A 16,385-nucleotide genomic window follows, 5' to 3' on the forward strand; every position below is an offset into this window, starting at 1 on the left:
CTGCCCAAAGCCATGCAAAAGCATTTTATTTCACTCAGACTAAAATCCAAGCTCCTTAGAATATTCCACAGGCCCCATGTGATATGGCCTCTGCTACAGTGCCGGTTCATCTTTGCCCCTCTCCACCTTGTACTGAAGGCACACACAGCTCCTTGCTGTTCAGGCAGATCTCGCCTTAGGGCCTTTGCCTGTATTTCCCAGGTTATTATAACTTTCTTCCCTAATTCCTCCAGGTTTCTTTAAAAACCAGCTTTCATCATCCTACATAATAATAATAACCTTTTCTTTCCTATTCCCTTTCTGATCCCATTTACTAGTCTTTAGTTTTCCTTACATTATTTATTACTAAATAATGCATTATATATATTTGCCTGTTTATTGATTTATTACTTCTTTCCCCCACTAGAATATAAGCTTTGTAAGGGCCAAAACCTAGATTTCCCAGCGCCTAGAAAAGTATTAATACAAAGTTAGTGTTCAAATCTGAAGAAAAAGTAAACCTGTAGTTTAAAATTTATTTTAAATGCCACTGATTGGACTTAGTGTTATACAAATAAGTGGGTACAAATTACTTATTTCCTAATGACAAATAAAATTTTAAAAAACTGTGCAAAAGGTTTTGAAATATTAACAAATGAAGAAAAGAAAATCAAACTTTGCAATTGGGGAAGTGCATTTTAGTTACCACTTAGAAATAATCTTTACAATGGAATAATTTCATAACCACAGATGTAAAATACAGCACAATTCTTAAGCATTAATATTCTTGAGAGAAACAGATACTAAAGAAGATAACAAAGAACCCACTTACATTAAATACATGATGCATATTTTTGGCTGTTGTTGCAATAATTAAAAATAAATCAAATGTATGTTTATAGTATGTTAGAAGGAATTTTGCTTTCTAACAAGTAAGATGATTTTCAACCATTTATTTTTCCTGAAGTAACAATATGTACTACTCACGTGGAATTTTATGTAACCCATTCATGAACTTCTCCTTCAGCTTAGAAAAGGCATTTTCCTTTCCTTCTCCGGGCCTGGCTGGCTCTGTGGCATTATTCGGTGTAACAGTCGGAACAGTGGTGACAGGCGGGGCTGCCAGGGCCTCAGGATGACTCTGGCTCACCATTTTAGGTTCAGGTGAAACTGTGAAGAGAGGGAAGCGAACAAGAATAATTCAAAATGGCTTAACTGATCCCACATCAAAGGTGTACTGGGGATGAAAAAGCATCAGAGGGTGCACCTGCTCACTGGGTAAATGGTCCATCATTAGCATATTACTTTATGTTGCTTCATGAAATATTTATGGAACCACAGTGGCGATTCTCTCCCAGAAGGTAAGACCAGACAGTTACTGAAAGCATTCTCTCCCAACAATACCATGTAAACTCTCAGTCTATTAGTTATTTATATAGGCAATTGTTTGCTGTGTAGATTTAACTCTGTAACCCATATCTCACTGAAAGGTGTATGAAACGATTGCTGACAACATATATGCTCTATGTTCAAAACATTCTGCATTTTCTAAAAGAAAAAGACAGATCAAATATTTATACCGGAAATGTTGGTAAATGATAGCATACATTCAAAATGTTAGTGAATTTTAAAATAGTTATGAAGAATACTATTAAAACATTGCTACTCTAAGACGTCATACTGAAATTATTTCTTGAATCTGGTTTATTGATCGTGCGTTTCCCTCACAGTCTTTTATCTTTTTTTTTCTTTTTTTGACATTTACTGCAAACAATACTCTGTTCAATAATTTACTTGTGAATTTATTGAAGTCACTGTATATGTGGTACGATTGACTATATATACCAAGGCACTGATAAAGAAACATGGCTTGTCTGTCTAATTATTTCCATTTACTTAGTTTGAATATATTAATGAATTATTTTATTAACTTAATTCATTCAATTATTTTACATGTTTTTTTTTATCTCCAAAATATTAAAAAAATTAATCCTAAGTTAGTCAGTGAAAAAAACCCCTGAGCTTTGAATACAGAAGCTATCAGATCAGTTCTAGTCCTCTTCACTAGCTAAATGAATTTTAACAAGGCATTTGACCTCATTTAATTTGCCTTTTGAAATATGAAGAAGTAAAACCTGTCCTGCCTAGATTTTTCTTAGTATACATAACATAAATATATAATATTCTAAGTATATATTTATATTCCTAAATATAAGGAAGGCTTTCTAAAGGGGTTGAATTGAAGTCATATTCTCCAATTTAAACATATTTTGGACTTCTGTAACTTCAATTTCAGGCTGTGCTGGTGAGACAGTGGGAATGAATTTAGGCAGAAATAGGCAAATACAAACAGGCCTGGGCATGAGTAACCTCATAGTCTCAGCAGGAAGGTTTATGGAACCATAAAGCTCTTTTTTTGATTTGCAAGGAAATGGAGATAACCCGCAAACATAAAAGATTTTTATAGAATTCAAAGCTTTTGTGAGTTAATTATCTATACTTCTATATTTAGTGGAAGTACAATTGAAAGAAGAAGAATCTCAAATGTATGGGGTTATTACTAAAATCTTAAACAAAATCCAGAGATTTTGAATATCCTACAAGGAGATGGTGGCTGAGGCTAATACCAACACACAGGAAATCAATTTTTATTTTATAGTAGGTTAGTTCTTCCTTTTAAGCTTTACATTTTCCACTAGTAGCTACTAATATAATCCTAGAGGGTAGAATCAGACAGATATGGTTTCAGATCTCAGTTCTTCAGTTTCTCCATTTGTAAATGAGCATAAGCATACCAAATACATGAGGTTTTAATGAGTATGAAATGAGATAATCTATGCAAAGAATTTAGTACAATGTCTAGCATGTAGGTTCATTCCATCTATCCCTTCCCATTTTGAGAGATAGTATTGTTTTTCCATAGCAAGACTAAGAATAGTTACATGGCTCTTGAAAATTCATATCTGTGGATATAAGGTGCTTATCAAGAAACATTTTGTAGATGAAAGAACTTGCTAATTATTCAGTCCTGACTAATGTGATGACTTTATATTCTCTTATGCACTCTAGTGCATGTGGCACTACTTGCTTATTCAGAGAAAAATTTATATTATACTCAAGTCTTGATAAAATAATAGCCAACTGTTATTGAGTACCTACTAAGTGATTTTGATACATGAAATCATATAGTTCTCAAACCACTCCCATGAAACAAGTATAATTAAAATCCATTTTACAGGTGAGGAATACAGAGGTTATGCAATTGGTTCAAAGCAATAATTACTACAGTTGGGATTTAAATTTAGGTGTCTTAATCACATAGTGTAAGACTTGTACACTATGTGATCAGTATCTGGTAAAATTGTATTTTTTGAAAGTTTTTTACTACAACCCCATAGTAAGAAGTGCTCCACTATACACACTCCCTCTACCTATGTTATATACAGAATAAAAGTTTCACATAAAAACACTTGCCTTTACAATGTGTGAAATATTTTGATATATTCAGTTTTGTTCTGTTCTTTTTCACTAAAAAATTCTAGTTGTGCCTGAAAATTATGTACATAAATTTCATAATCCATGAATGGTTTGAGACCTACAGTTTGGAAAGCCATTATAATAAGGGACATGTTGAGATACAATAACACTCAATGAGGCTAATAAAAACTAAATATGCCATTTATTAGGAAGCTACTATGTACCAAAAGCTATCATCAATATTTAACTATAATATCTTCAAGTCTCATTACAGTCCTGAAAAGTAACTCAGTCTTATTTTATAGAAGAAACTGGGATATGGAGAGGTTAAGTGATTTGTCCTATAAGAACTAGCCTGATCCAAGGTTCTTCCCACCAGTCTACTCTAATAATAACATTTAAGTCTCATTAAACAGTTAAATCAATGCTGGAAAGGTATTTATGAGTCTCTTTAAATTGGTTTACCAGTAAATGAAAAACACAAATAATCTTACTAATATAAAACAGATTACTTAGTTTTAGAGGTATAGTCATTTAGTTTGTTAAAGTGGAATTTACCAACCTGGAATATGCCAAGATAATTATTATGGAATAGAAAATTTTTTTTTTATTCTAGAAGAAAGTGCAGTACAAGGACATGAGCAAGCATTGGTCAAAAAAAGAAATACAACTCCTTCCTGACCAAACTTAAGTGTTTGATTTCACAAACACTTGTGAAAGTTAAAATAATAATGAGAGGTATTAAAAGGTAAAGGAGGGATAAGTGGTAATGAAAGGAGACTTGGCTTGGGGTGGTGAACACACAGTACAATATACAGATGATGTATTATATAAATGTACACCCTAAAACTATATGTTTACTAACCAATGTCATCCAATAAATTTATTTATATACTAGAGGCCTGGTGCATGAAATTCATGCATGGAGGGGGGGATCCCTCAGCCCAGCCTGTACCCTCTTGCAATCCGGGACCCCTTGGGGGATATAGCAGTGCATGAAGCGGCAGGCAGCCAGGGAGGAGCCCAAATTGGGGCTGGGCTCTGTGTGGCTCAAGCTCATCCCCTCTGCTGCCCTGCTGCCACCACTTGGTAGTGCTGCCATGGAGTCGGGAGAGGCTCCCACCACCACAGCTGCGCTCACCAGCCATGAGCCCGGCTTCTGGCTGAGCAGTGCTCCCCTTGTGGGAGCACACTGACCACTAGGGAGCAGCTCCTGCATTGAGTGTCTGCCCCCTGGTGGTCAGTGTGCATCATAGCAACTGGTTGACCTGTCATTTTGGTTGTTATGGTTGTTTCGCCATAAAGGTCACTGAATTTATATATATATGTGTATGTGTATGTGTATATATATATATATATATATATATATATATATATATATATATATAAAAGCCTAATATGCAAATTGTCCCCTTGGGAGTTCGACCAGGTGACCAGGAGTTCCATCAATTGCTATGATGTGCACTGACCACCAGGGTGTGGCGCGAAATGAAGGAAGGCCCCGGCCGGCAGCCAGCAATCGGGGAAGGGAGGCCCTGGCCAGCAGCCAGAAGGCCCCTATTGGCCCTGATCGCCAGCCAGGCCTAGGGACCCTACCCATGCACGAATTTCGTGCACTGGACCTCTAGTAGATATATAATGTAAAAAATTAAATTGCAAGAAAGAATGATTCATCTACATATTTAGCAAACATAATATGCAAAATAGTCACTGATTAAAATAAAATAGAGAAAAAATATTAAGACATTTTAAAGATTAACCTTTTGCACTCGGATGTTGAGTGTGACTCGACACGGTTAGCATTAGAATAAAGCAATCGAGAAAAAAGCAAGTGAGTGCAAAGGGTTAATACTTTTGTGGCATAAAATGAAGAAAATTGGGATTTTTGGTTGGCATGACAACTTCCCTCTGCCCCTTATATTTATTCTACTTAGTAGAACTATAATTATGTCTATCTCAAAGTCTACAAATTGATAAAGATTTCCTGGATTATATAGTGAGATAGCCTACCAAACTACGTAAACATAATGATTTCTAGAGAAAGCATTATTTTCACCTTTATTTAAGAGCAAGCAGGAGAAGTTAAAAAATATTGGAAAACTTATTACTAAAAAATGTATTATAATACAGAGTTGCCCCAATCTATAAGTACTCTTGGAATAATTGCTATAGAGGCTGGGAGATATCACAGAATGTGTTAGAATATAGTTTTGAGGGGCAAAGGTAGAATGTAGTGATTTTATTCCATCAGAATTTCCCTTGATTTTCTTTAAGTGTAGGTGGAAACCATAAGACACCATGTGCATCCCTCCTTATCTTTCAGAAATGAGGCCCTTAGATTCAGGGAATGCTGAATCTCATAGCTAAGCAGTCTCTCTTAAAGAATTGCCCTTGGCTAATAGGAAGTGCTTTGCTCAAGGTTAAACTCACTTCTCCAAGGACAGCCCACATCTAGTGACTGGTGGGTGCTAGTATAAAGGCCAGGCCCACTGCCCCAATTCAGTTCATTTCTGAAGAACCTTCTCAGTTCAGCAAATCTCTTTGTCCATACCTGCTTCCTCCACTCCCTTATATGGAAAGCATTCCCCAGTAAACTACCTCTGACTCTGAGCAGCTTCTCAGGAATCTGATGTATGACACCCACTCTGAAAGACTTCTTTTTTTGGGGGGGGGGTGCGGGGGGGATAAGCAACCCCCAGAAGTGTCATTTGAATTCTTTCCAAACCAAAGGCTCCTTAGGCAGTAAGTAAAGTGTCGCAGCATTATCCAAATCTTCCACAAGTTTGCAGATGTTTGAATGTCAGGCTCGAGGTTTATCTTCTCCTTAGTTTAGATACTTTTTCTTGAAAGCAGTAAGAGGAAAGCCAGATATTATATGGTTCTGTCATGGCAGAACAGAGCTGACTTCTGGGGAAAGAGCCAATAAAATGGTGAGAGATGAAAGGTGGTTTTTCAGACCTTGGAGCAACTGGAAGCAAAGCAGGCATCCTATCTTCATAAAGCCATAAAATGAACAGACTTCTCCTCCTCCTTCTCTTTCTCATCTTCCTCCTTCTCCTCCTCTTCATCCTCTTCCTCTTCCTCCTCCTCCTCCTCCTCTTTCTCATCTTCCTCCTCCTCCTCTTCTTCCTTTTCCTCCTCCTCCTCCTTCTCCTCTTCCTCCTTCTCCTTCCCTTTCCCCTTCTCCTTTCTCTTCTCCTTTCCCTCCTCTTCCTCATTCTCCTCCTCCTCCTTCCTCAAAACTAGTTTCAGGTACCTCTAGATTTTACCCATTTATCTTGTCATAAGAGTCTCCTAAGAGGTGCAGGGAGAATTTTACTTAGGAGTATGGTTCTCGGTATCTCTCATCAATGCCTGTGCTAATTGAATACAAGTGAGCCTGCTTAGCTTTACTTGAGTAAAAAAAAAAATCAAAATTCCTTCCCAATCCTGCAAATACCACACTATAGATGCCAAAGAAGTGTGTAGATTATTATGCTGAATGTGTCTTTGAAGGAGTGTGATGAGGGAGGAAATATTGTACACTCCCCAGCTGTGTACAGTATTTCTAAGAATCCCTTGTTTATATATGTATGTAGGTATGATTGAAATACCAAAAGCTGTACACATTTAATGTTTACAGCTTGATGAGGTTGGAAATAAGTGTACACTCATTAAACCATCATACACACACGCAAGAAGTTGCGTGTTTAAAGAAAGAAGTTGCTGATAGGACCAGGAAAAAGGAAATTTTGAGTTCAAAGGGAATAAGCAGAGAGAGGTACAGATGTGAGGTGTTCAAAACAGCAGAAACCTTAAGAGGCAAACATTTGTATTAAGAACTTTTAAAATGGCTAGCTACTCCTACTAGAGGTAGGAAAACTTTGGCTTACCAACTTCCAGTTTTCATGTAAATTATCTCCTATCTCTTTCTGATTCTCCAATGTTCATCCTGTCCCATCCCTATCTCCCCAAGACAAGCAAAAGCAGTTTCTCAGGATTCATCTCCATAAATGTAGGATATTGGTTCTAATAAGAGTTTAGTTATTTTCCCATATCACTCTAATTTTAATATTTACAAAGAAGAACAAGATTTATTTCCAAGATGGCCCAACTTGTTAAACATACATCCTTTTTTTTTTTTTTTTAACTTTGCTGTTTATTATTCTGAGTAGAGAGATCGAACTCTGGACCCTGCAGATGGTGGGTGGGAGATGTGACTACTAGTGCTTACCCAGCCACAGCTCCTGATTTTCAATAAAATTGTCTTGCTAACAGGCTCTAATGATGAGAGTCTGTAGATTGCATGGCCCCCTCCTACAGCCATAGATAATCACAGTGGATGTAGGAGGGATGAGTAGCTGATTCAAAGACAGCTCACTTAGATGCTGGTCTGAGTACAGTGACACTGTGTGGCGTGAAGAGGTGAGTGAGGCCAATAAGATTCCCCCCTTCCGGAATTGAGGATGTTGGGTACTCTGAAGATATGGAAGCGTAGGGAGTAAACATGCTCCTTGTCACAGAGTTAAGGATTGAGCCAGGGATTCCCAACGTAGCTGATCTCAGAGCTCATATCTGTGACCACTGTGCACCGCCATTCCTCTGATATCCTATTTTCCAGCTCTGACTTGGGCTGAAAATACTACTATTGATAGTAATCTGAGTATCTGTACCTTATAATCAAGAAAGCATAATGAGCAGAAAAACCTTTGTAGGTTCACTAGGCTTAGTAGTTGCTGGAATGTTTGAATTTGTTGCCAGTGGAAGTGAATTCTGTTCCTAAGTCTGCTCCACAGTCATAGCTAGATATGGGTGGACCAGTCATGGAACCAAGGCTACAGAGGGAAGTGGGACTCCTACTGTGTAGGCCTAGAAAAATGCCTTGGAGACTGACAATTGAGTTTTTAAATATTCAACTGAATATTTTTTTTCCAAAATATATTTCCCCCCATATTTTTACATCTCTGAAATGTGTATTTTTCCTTATAATCTATGACATCTTACTATCACTGCCTGCCAGGCCTGTGCACACTCAACCTGCTTGTTATTCCCATTGATGTCCCAGTCAACAGATCACTTAAAGATATCTGAGGAAGCTTGGTTGTGATCTGAAGCTTTCTATTGCAAATGTATGCAACCAAAACGAGAAGAATGAGAGTCAAGTAGTTTTGAAGGTTTTGGAGGCAATAGTGGAGCAATATTTAAAGAAATGCTGTATCCAACAATCTGGATGACATAAAGGAAGATAAATGGTGTGTAAAAAATAGGCATCATCAATTCTGAGTTGAGAACAGATTTAGAAATCTTAGTAATCAGTTAACCAATATACTTTGCTTTTATTTTCTTCTTTATGTACAAGAGTGATAAAAATAAAGTGTTTAAATAACTTTGAATGATCTTTCAATAAATACAAAGTAAAATTTCAAGTGATATTAAACCACTTTTGACATAATGGTATAAAATATAATGGTGCATCTTATAATTAATGGTTTCTTAGAGTACACGAAACACAGGTTTCCTAAAGAATAAGGGAAAACATGAACATTGTTTATAAATAATGTATTGTAAAGTAATAAATGTTACAAAATTCTAAACAGTTTTTTTATTCCCAGAAGATCAATCATAATTATATTTAGCAATTGTTAATATAAATTTCAGAAGAAATAACTAAAATAAAAATAAATCCATGAGTCAAATGAGAACTATATTTTGCTACCTCCCCCTTCCCCTGCTCAGACCTATATTATAGAGAATAAAAAAAGAAACAAACCATATTCAAGTCAAAACCCAAGTGATTATTTACTGTAATAATGGTATAGAAAATCAAGAGGTCTTATACAAAATTGAAAAATTCCTACCTACAATAGGGAAACAAATCTTGAAAATTATGATATGAGAACAGTTTTGTAAAAGCATTTGATAATTAATTCACAATTTTAATTGTTTTTCTAATCCATTTATTATGCATCCACTTTTCTATTAATGAAATACTTTATTATAGAAGGTTCAAAAATTGTCATTTATTGCCCTAACCAGTTTGGCTCAGTGGATAGAGCATTGGACTGCAGGGTCCCAGGTTCTATTCTGGTCAAGGACATGTACCTTGGTTACGGGCACATCCCCAGCAGGGGGTGTGCAGGAGGCAGCTGATGGATGTTTCTAACTCTCTATCACTCTCCCTTCCTCTCTGTAAAAAGTCAATAAAATATATTTTATAAAAATTGTCATTTATTTTAAAAGCACCACTCAGTGAAGAAATTTTATGGCTTTAAAGGGCCTCCCAATATTTTAGTAAGAATGGCAGGGTCTTGATCAAGAAAAGTTATAAAAATAGCCTTTTCAAATTTATTATGAAGACTTTAGGTGTATTTAGTAGTGTTTTAGAAATGGTACAGTGATGGTCAGTCTCTCTTCTTTTTTTATAGAAAAGATAGAGATGGAACGGAAATCTTGCATGGATCAATTTAGCAAGTTTGTATAGTAACAATGCTCATTGTTTTCGTATTAATTGAAGTAACTTCTCTTTAACTGTTGTATAGTAAGATGAAATTAGATGCTTTTGGCATTTACTAAAGAGATACAGCTTAGCTGGATCAAGCCAATTGCTCTCAAATGTTTTCTATAGAAGCAACAGACAAATACTTTGGAACTTTCATTCTCCATTGCTTTGCAGAAACTCAGCTCTGAACTCTTGCTGTTTTTTGAACTGTAGGCACTTGAGAGAAAATCTAAGCTTGTATTCAAAGCCCTCTTTGATCAAACTGTATTCAAACTGTCATTGTTTTGTCACACAGAGAAGCAAAGCTTTTAAATCGATCTATACACAGTTCAGATTGTGGTAAATATGATGAAAAATTCTGCAGTGTGCAGTTACAAAGAGTATATGAAAAAATAAAAATAGTTAACATTTTATAAGCCCATACTACTAGGCAGACATTTTTATAAGAGCTTTAAACATACAAGATCATTTAATGTTCACAAAATAAACCCCATGAGTCAGGCAATACTATTGTCTCTCTACTATAGATGAGAAAACTTGCCAAAGGTTACATAGCTAGTAAGTGCTAAAGTGGGGTTTGAGCTGAAACAGGCTAGTTCCAAGGCCCATGGAATTATTGCTAATAAATGAATAAATAAATGCTGAATGAATAAATTATGTGCCTACAACTATCCAATACAATATTTGGTGCTTTGGGTAAATTTCAAGTAGTTTATTCACCATTTGTATGCATGGGGATGTATATAGGAGGTTAAAATTGAATATGATATATGCTCTAGTAGAAATAATTAGGGAGGCTGTTCTGAGATAATACACTATGTAGAAAACCATTGAGATTTAAAACATCAGAATATAGTTGGACCTGAAGTCTAAATTTATATACTAAGTAATCAGATATGAAGTATAAAAAGTGGTGATTTGGCTTATTCTTTTTGAATTCTACATTTATTGTGTGCTAATTAAGTTGGGGACATGAGACATGAATGAACAATACCCACAATTTACAAAATAATAAAAATCATGTGTTGGTTGCTTACCAAACAGCTGCTTCTTCCTTTTGATTTAAGATAAAGCCTTTTTTTTTTTTTCAGGCAACTACTACTCCTTATCCCCCACACATAAATTTTATTAGTTTATATATAAATCATGATAATCCCACTCTTTTTGCTAATGGTTGGTTCAGGCAACTGCAATATGATCTAATTTGGGCCTATTGTGATATAAGAGGAAGTCTATTGGGTAAGTCCTGGGAAATTTTTTCTAACTCTTAAAAATGTATATACAGGAATTAATGTCTCTGCTGCTGGTGGTGTTTGTGTGTGGGACTTGGAATTGCTTGTGGTCATGGTGAGGTTGTGAGAGAAGTTAGTGAAGCAGAAGGCTGACACTTTATGGATGACAGAACTGAACGTTTGAAGTTACATGACTCTCATGATGATATCAAACTGCTGTATTAACCAACACTATGAACACTGTCCCAATTATGCCCCAATTAATTAATTTTCTGTCTAGACTTAGTGGGACAAACGCGGGTGACCAGGAGTCAGCAATAACGGCCTATCCCCTGGTACTTCAATGTCTAGACAGCTGAGCCGAACCAGAACACATGACACACAAGACAGAATTAGTATGCAATCACACAGGGTTTATTTACCTACTAGAGGCCTGGTGCATGAAATTTGTGCATGGGGGGGGGGAGCGGTGTCCCTCAGCCCAGCCTGTACTCTCTCCAATCTGGGACATCCCTCTCACAATCCAGGACTGCTGGCTCCCAACTGCTCGCCTGCCTGCCTTCCTGATTGCCCCTAACCACTTCTGCCTGCCCGCCTGATCACCCCCTAACCACTCCCCTGCCAGCCTGATTGATGCCTAACTGCCCTCCAGATAGAGGCCTGGTGCATGGGTGGGGGTCAGCTGGTTTGCCCTGAAGGGTGTCCTGGATCAGGGTGGGGGTTCCCTTGGAGCATGGGGTGGCCTGGGCAAGGGGCCTGTGGTGGTTTTCAGGCTGGCCACGCCCCCCCCCCCCCCCCCCCCAGCGACCCAAGCGGAGACCCTGGTATCTGGGATTTATTTATCTTCTATAATTGAAACTTTGTAGCCTTCAGCAGAGGCCTGGGCCCACCAGGGTGTGCAGGAAGCTTGGCTTCCTCCATCACTGGGGAAACACAAGCCTCCTGCTCACTCCGTGGCTGCAGCCATCTTGGTTGAGTTAATTTGCATACTCGCCCCTGATTGGCTGGTGGGCATGGCTTGTGCAGTGGAGGTACGGTCAATTTGCATATTACTCTTTTATTAGATATTAGATTCCTAGTGGGTCCTAAGCTCCAGCAAAGGCCACCTGGTGATGCACACTGAAGGACGGATGACGAAAACAGAGACAGATAGGCAGCCTCAGTTGGTTCAGGCTCACATAGCAGAGCAGTCAGGGGCTTGTCTCACGGAGCATGGAGTCCTCTTATTGGGCAGGAGACTTCAACTGAAGAAAGTCCCATGCTTCTACAACCAATAGTCAACAACCTGTGTCCTTATCAGGGTGCGTCAGACAGTGTGCCTTATGCTAGGAGCAGGGCATTTACACTTTAAGGGCTCAGGACTTTTACATCAAGATAGTGGGGTGTTCATTAATTTTGGAAGCTACAGAGTATTGGGGTTTCTACACAGCAAACATTTCACACAATAATTATTTCACACATTGGAGGGGTTTCCTTATGACCATAACATTATTATAACAAACACCACACTTTGGAACTTCTTACAATGGAAAATAATACATTCTTCTCATTTTGGCTTAATCCATTTTGTGTTGCATTTGCTGTTTGCAGCCAAAGGCTAATCATATACAAACACTTCATCATCTGACTTCCACAGTAATAAAAATAAATTACTTTCTCTATAGGCTTATTTTCTTCTATGCTATGTCAACTTGGCTTCTTGCTAATACCTTTTTCCTGTGTGTGCCTTTGACCCCTAGTTTTTAATTCTTAGTAAGTCTAAGAGACACTCATTACATTTTCTCATATTCAGAGCAGCACTGTACATTCTTTACAGCCTATGAGTTATGGTGAAGATAATTGCCCCACATCTTATGGTGCTAGATAAATATGACTTGAAATATAAGAAAATTCATTTTTGATTGGTTTCACTTAATGTAAAAGATCTGAATATTAAGTAAGCTTCCAGTTATGTACCTTATATTCAAGTTGAATGCCCCACCTTCTAATGTGCCCATCATTAATCAAAGTGCTGAGTGAGGGGACAATGTGCAATTATGCCTGGATCCACCTGGAGCACTTTAGAATTGAATCAGGATTGGAGAGAATATTTGAAAGGCAGGTCCCCTATTATGTCTAGCATGTTTTGTGAACTCCAACTGTTTCTCTTTCTGCTTCTCCTTCTTCTTTGTGTTTATCTCTTAATAAGAAAGAGTTTATTTTCTCTTTCTCCAACAAGTCGATCTTTGATAAAGTTATGGATATGTCCATGAAGAATTTTTGTGTCTTTCCTCTTTGCAAACCCAGTTCACACCACTATAAGAAAGTGAACTTAACACATTTCCTATAAAGTACTGAGTTACTAACTCACATTTAAGCACTATTGCAAAAAATATGACTTTGATAAAGTATTACTATCTGTATCCTTTTTTAAACTTTCATTTTGGCCAACAGTTGGGCTTAACGCCATTTCCAGATGAGTGGCTCAATAATAAGACTGATGAATATACTGCAGTTTGCTTCTTCGATCCTCAAAGAAAGAGTTTAGTATGATAGTTTGCCTTGAGAAGCACAATCCTTTAATATCCTCACATTTGCATCATAAACAGGCATGCTGGCTTACTGACAGTAATATATAGAGCTAAATTGCATTTTAATTTTATATACAGTAATTACAGACACTATAATTTCACGGAGATAAAGTCATTCTATAAGCAATTCCCTCATCTCTTTAGCCTTGTCCCCCCAAATTATTGATCAGTAATTTGATATATTAAAATAAAACAAAAAAGTGATATAATGTCCTAGTAGTGATTGTGACAAAACTTCTCTGAAAGTTGCTAGATGACTTTTAATCTCAAAATGTCATATTGCCATGACTTTTGATATTCTTAAGTAGAAACCATCTCTACCCTATTGTAAAGCACTATATGGGGAAGATTTGCAATGTTCCCTATTGTGTAGGTCAGTATCATTGGTGATGAGAACCTCAACTTTGCTTCATCAGTCTCATAATAAACTGTGATGTATTTGTTGGGAGAAACGGTTTATATTTAACTAAATGGTTTTTTCTTCCATGCCCCTTAATAGGCAACTGCTTTCCCTTAAAACAGGTAATATCAATAGCTAAATTTCAATTAATATCCAAATGGCTAAAGAGACATTTCAGAGTGAGGGTACACTATTACAAGTTCATAGCTGAATATTATATTGCAGATAAACTAACATTTTTTTTACTAAGATAAAAGTAAATATATCTTATTCTTGATAGCAGGAATAAAATATGAGTGATGATTGCAATCAACTGAAAATCACCCTGTATTATAGAAGGTGAAATATGGACTGAAATAGGAGGTATGACTTAATATAGTTCTACTTGTTTACTGGAGATTTTGTTCTTTGAAACCAATCAGGGATTTTGCAATCAAAGACTAAATCAGTGGGGGGTGGGGGGAAGCCCAAACCAAAAGATTGTGTCAATTTTGTGCAAAAAACCCTCCCCACAAACAAAAAACAAGAAGCAAAAAAGAAAAAGCAGGAATGCTAGCAAAGCACCACTAAAATTAATGAAGTAAAATTATAAAATCAGACTGAAGTATGAAAGATTACTTAAAACCATGCATTTTTAAGAAAAAGAGGCAAAATGTAGCTCCACTACAAAGTTTAAAGCTGCAAAGGTGAGAACAATATATGTAAAGGAATAATAATTCATAATGAAATGTCGGAATTAGGGTGTGAAAATGAAGATCAAACCCAGCAAGGGGGAGGAGACTTCCACAGATGTGAGGGTACCGTTAAAGGAGGTCCTTGCTGAGCACAGAGGAACTCTAGGACGACCAGCTTGAGAGCGATCTCAGTTCTGACTCTTAGCTACAAAAAACAAGAGTACCTTATTTGCATTCTGAGCCAGTATTTTCTCGTCTGTTAAAAAAGTATAATATACAACTCGTACATCTCTATCTATATAAAAGGCTAATATGCTAAGTGTCCCACAGTCTGGGTAATGACGTCAAGTAGCAACACCTGGCTTCCTCTCCCTAGACGACTAGACTCAGGTGGAAACATTTTACACTGTAACCAAATGTCTGTGAAGCGTTTTCCCGTGCCTCATCTCATTTGATCCTCACAGAAGCCCTGGAGTAGGTAGATAGGAAACTCAGTGGAATCCTATTTTCTTTTCATTAGCCGGAAAATGGAGATTTAGAAAGCTTAGCAACTTGATCCGACTGAAAATAAGTAAGAAATGGTGGACCTTGAAAATGACTTCAGGTTTTCTCACTGTGCAGACTATAGTCAAACACTGCTGGCAGTTAAGTATTTCACCCTTTGTTCTCCCTGCGTGATCTACAATAATAATGTGCTTTGTGTTGATACTTACTGCTGTGTTGCTGACAATTACCTGAAAGAGAAGTTGGGGTGCTTCACTGGGCTGGAAAAAGTTTAGCTAAATCAGAAAGCAGGTCTAGTTAAGCAAGTTTGTTCTCTATCTAGAAAAGGCTAAGTTGACTCGTGCATGTGCGATACCTATAATGCTCTCCCTGGTGCCAATCACACGCATGTGTTTCCTCTGTCATTGTTGATCATGAACTTGGTTGTTTTCGTTGACATTCTGAAGCTGAAAGAAAGCGGCAGTGTTGCACGGAAGTAACAATGGTGATTAAGTATGATCATGACAGTGATCCAGGTAGATATAATTAACCCCGTGTAACCAAAGTTGCCGTCATATTCAGAAACGAAGATGGAGGACCTCCTTTTGAAAGGGACTCGCTCATTCATTATAAACCAGATCCCAATAATCCGAATGCCACTAAAATGAAACAAATCAGTATCCTGTTTCCTACAGTAGATGCAATGACATATCCTATTCTTTTCCCATGTGGTGAAAAAGGCTGGGGAACGGATGTTGCATTAAGACTCAGAGACGACAGTGTAATTGACAATAATACTAGGTTCAACGGATGATGCCAAAAAGGAAAATTTTCCCATAAAGTTTCTTAAAAGTATTACTCCTTTACGAATGCAGTGTTATAAAATTAGAACTGAAAGTAGGTGCAATCATCATGCTACTGAGAAATCTTAATAGTAAATGGGGTCTTTGTAATGTTATTAGATTTGTTATCAAAAGATTGCAACCTAACATAATCGAAGCTGAAGTATTAACAGGATCTGTGGAGGAGAGGTTGTTCTGATTCCAAGGATTGGTTTGTCCCTGTCTGACACTGGCCTCAATGTTAGAATAA

At 37.2% G+C, this 16,385-nt stretch overlaps 1 protein-coding gene across 2 annotated transcripts in view; it reads right to left on the bottom strand.

Annotated features, from left to right (window-relative positions):
* The window catches only part of SYT1 (synaptotagmin 1), a 200,859-nt gene extending 199,718 nt beyond the window's left edge, over nucleotides 1-1,141 (bottom strand). Inside the window, exon 1 of one of the 2 annotated variants that reach the window (XM_028148620.2) lies at nucleotides 967-1,141. In XM_028148620.2, the coding sequence (XP_028004421.1) occupies nucleotides 967-1,132 (166 nt within the window). In that variant the 5' untranslated portion in view covers nucleotides 1,133-1,141. The remainder of the gene's footprint in view (nucleotides 1-966) is intronic. The other variant, XM_054719733.1, reaches the window with a different exon arrangement.
* Nucleotides 1,142-16,385: the final 15,244 nt, after the last annotated feature.

This window comes from Eptesicus fuscus, chromosome 7 (genome assembly GCF_027574615.1).
Source record: "Eptesicus fuscus isolate TK198812 chromosome 7, DD_ASM_mEF_20220401, whole genome shotgun sequence".
In the NCBI taxonomy this organism is placed as follows: Eukaryota; Metazoa; Chordata; class Mammalia; order Chiroptera; family Vespertilionidae; genus Eptesicus; species Eptesicus fuscus.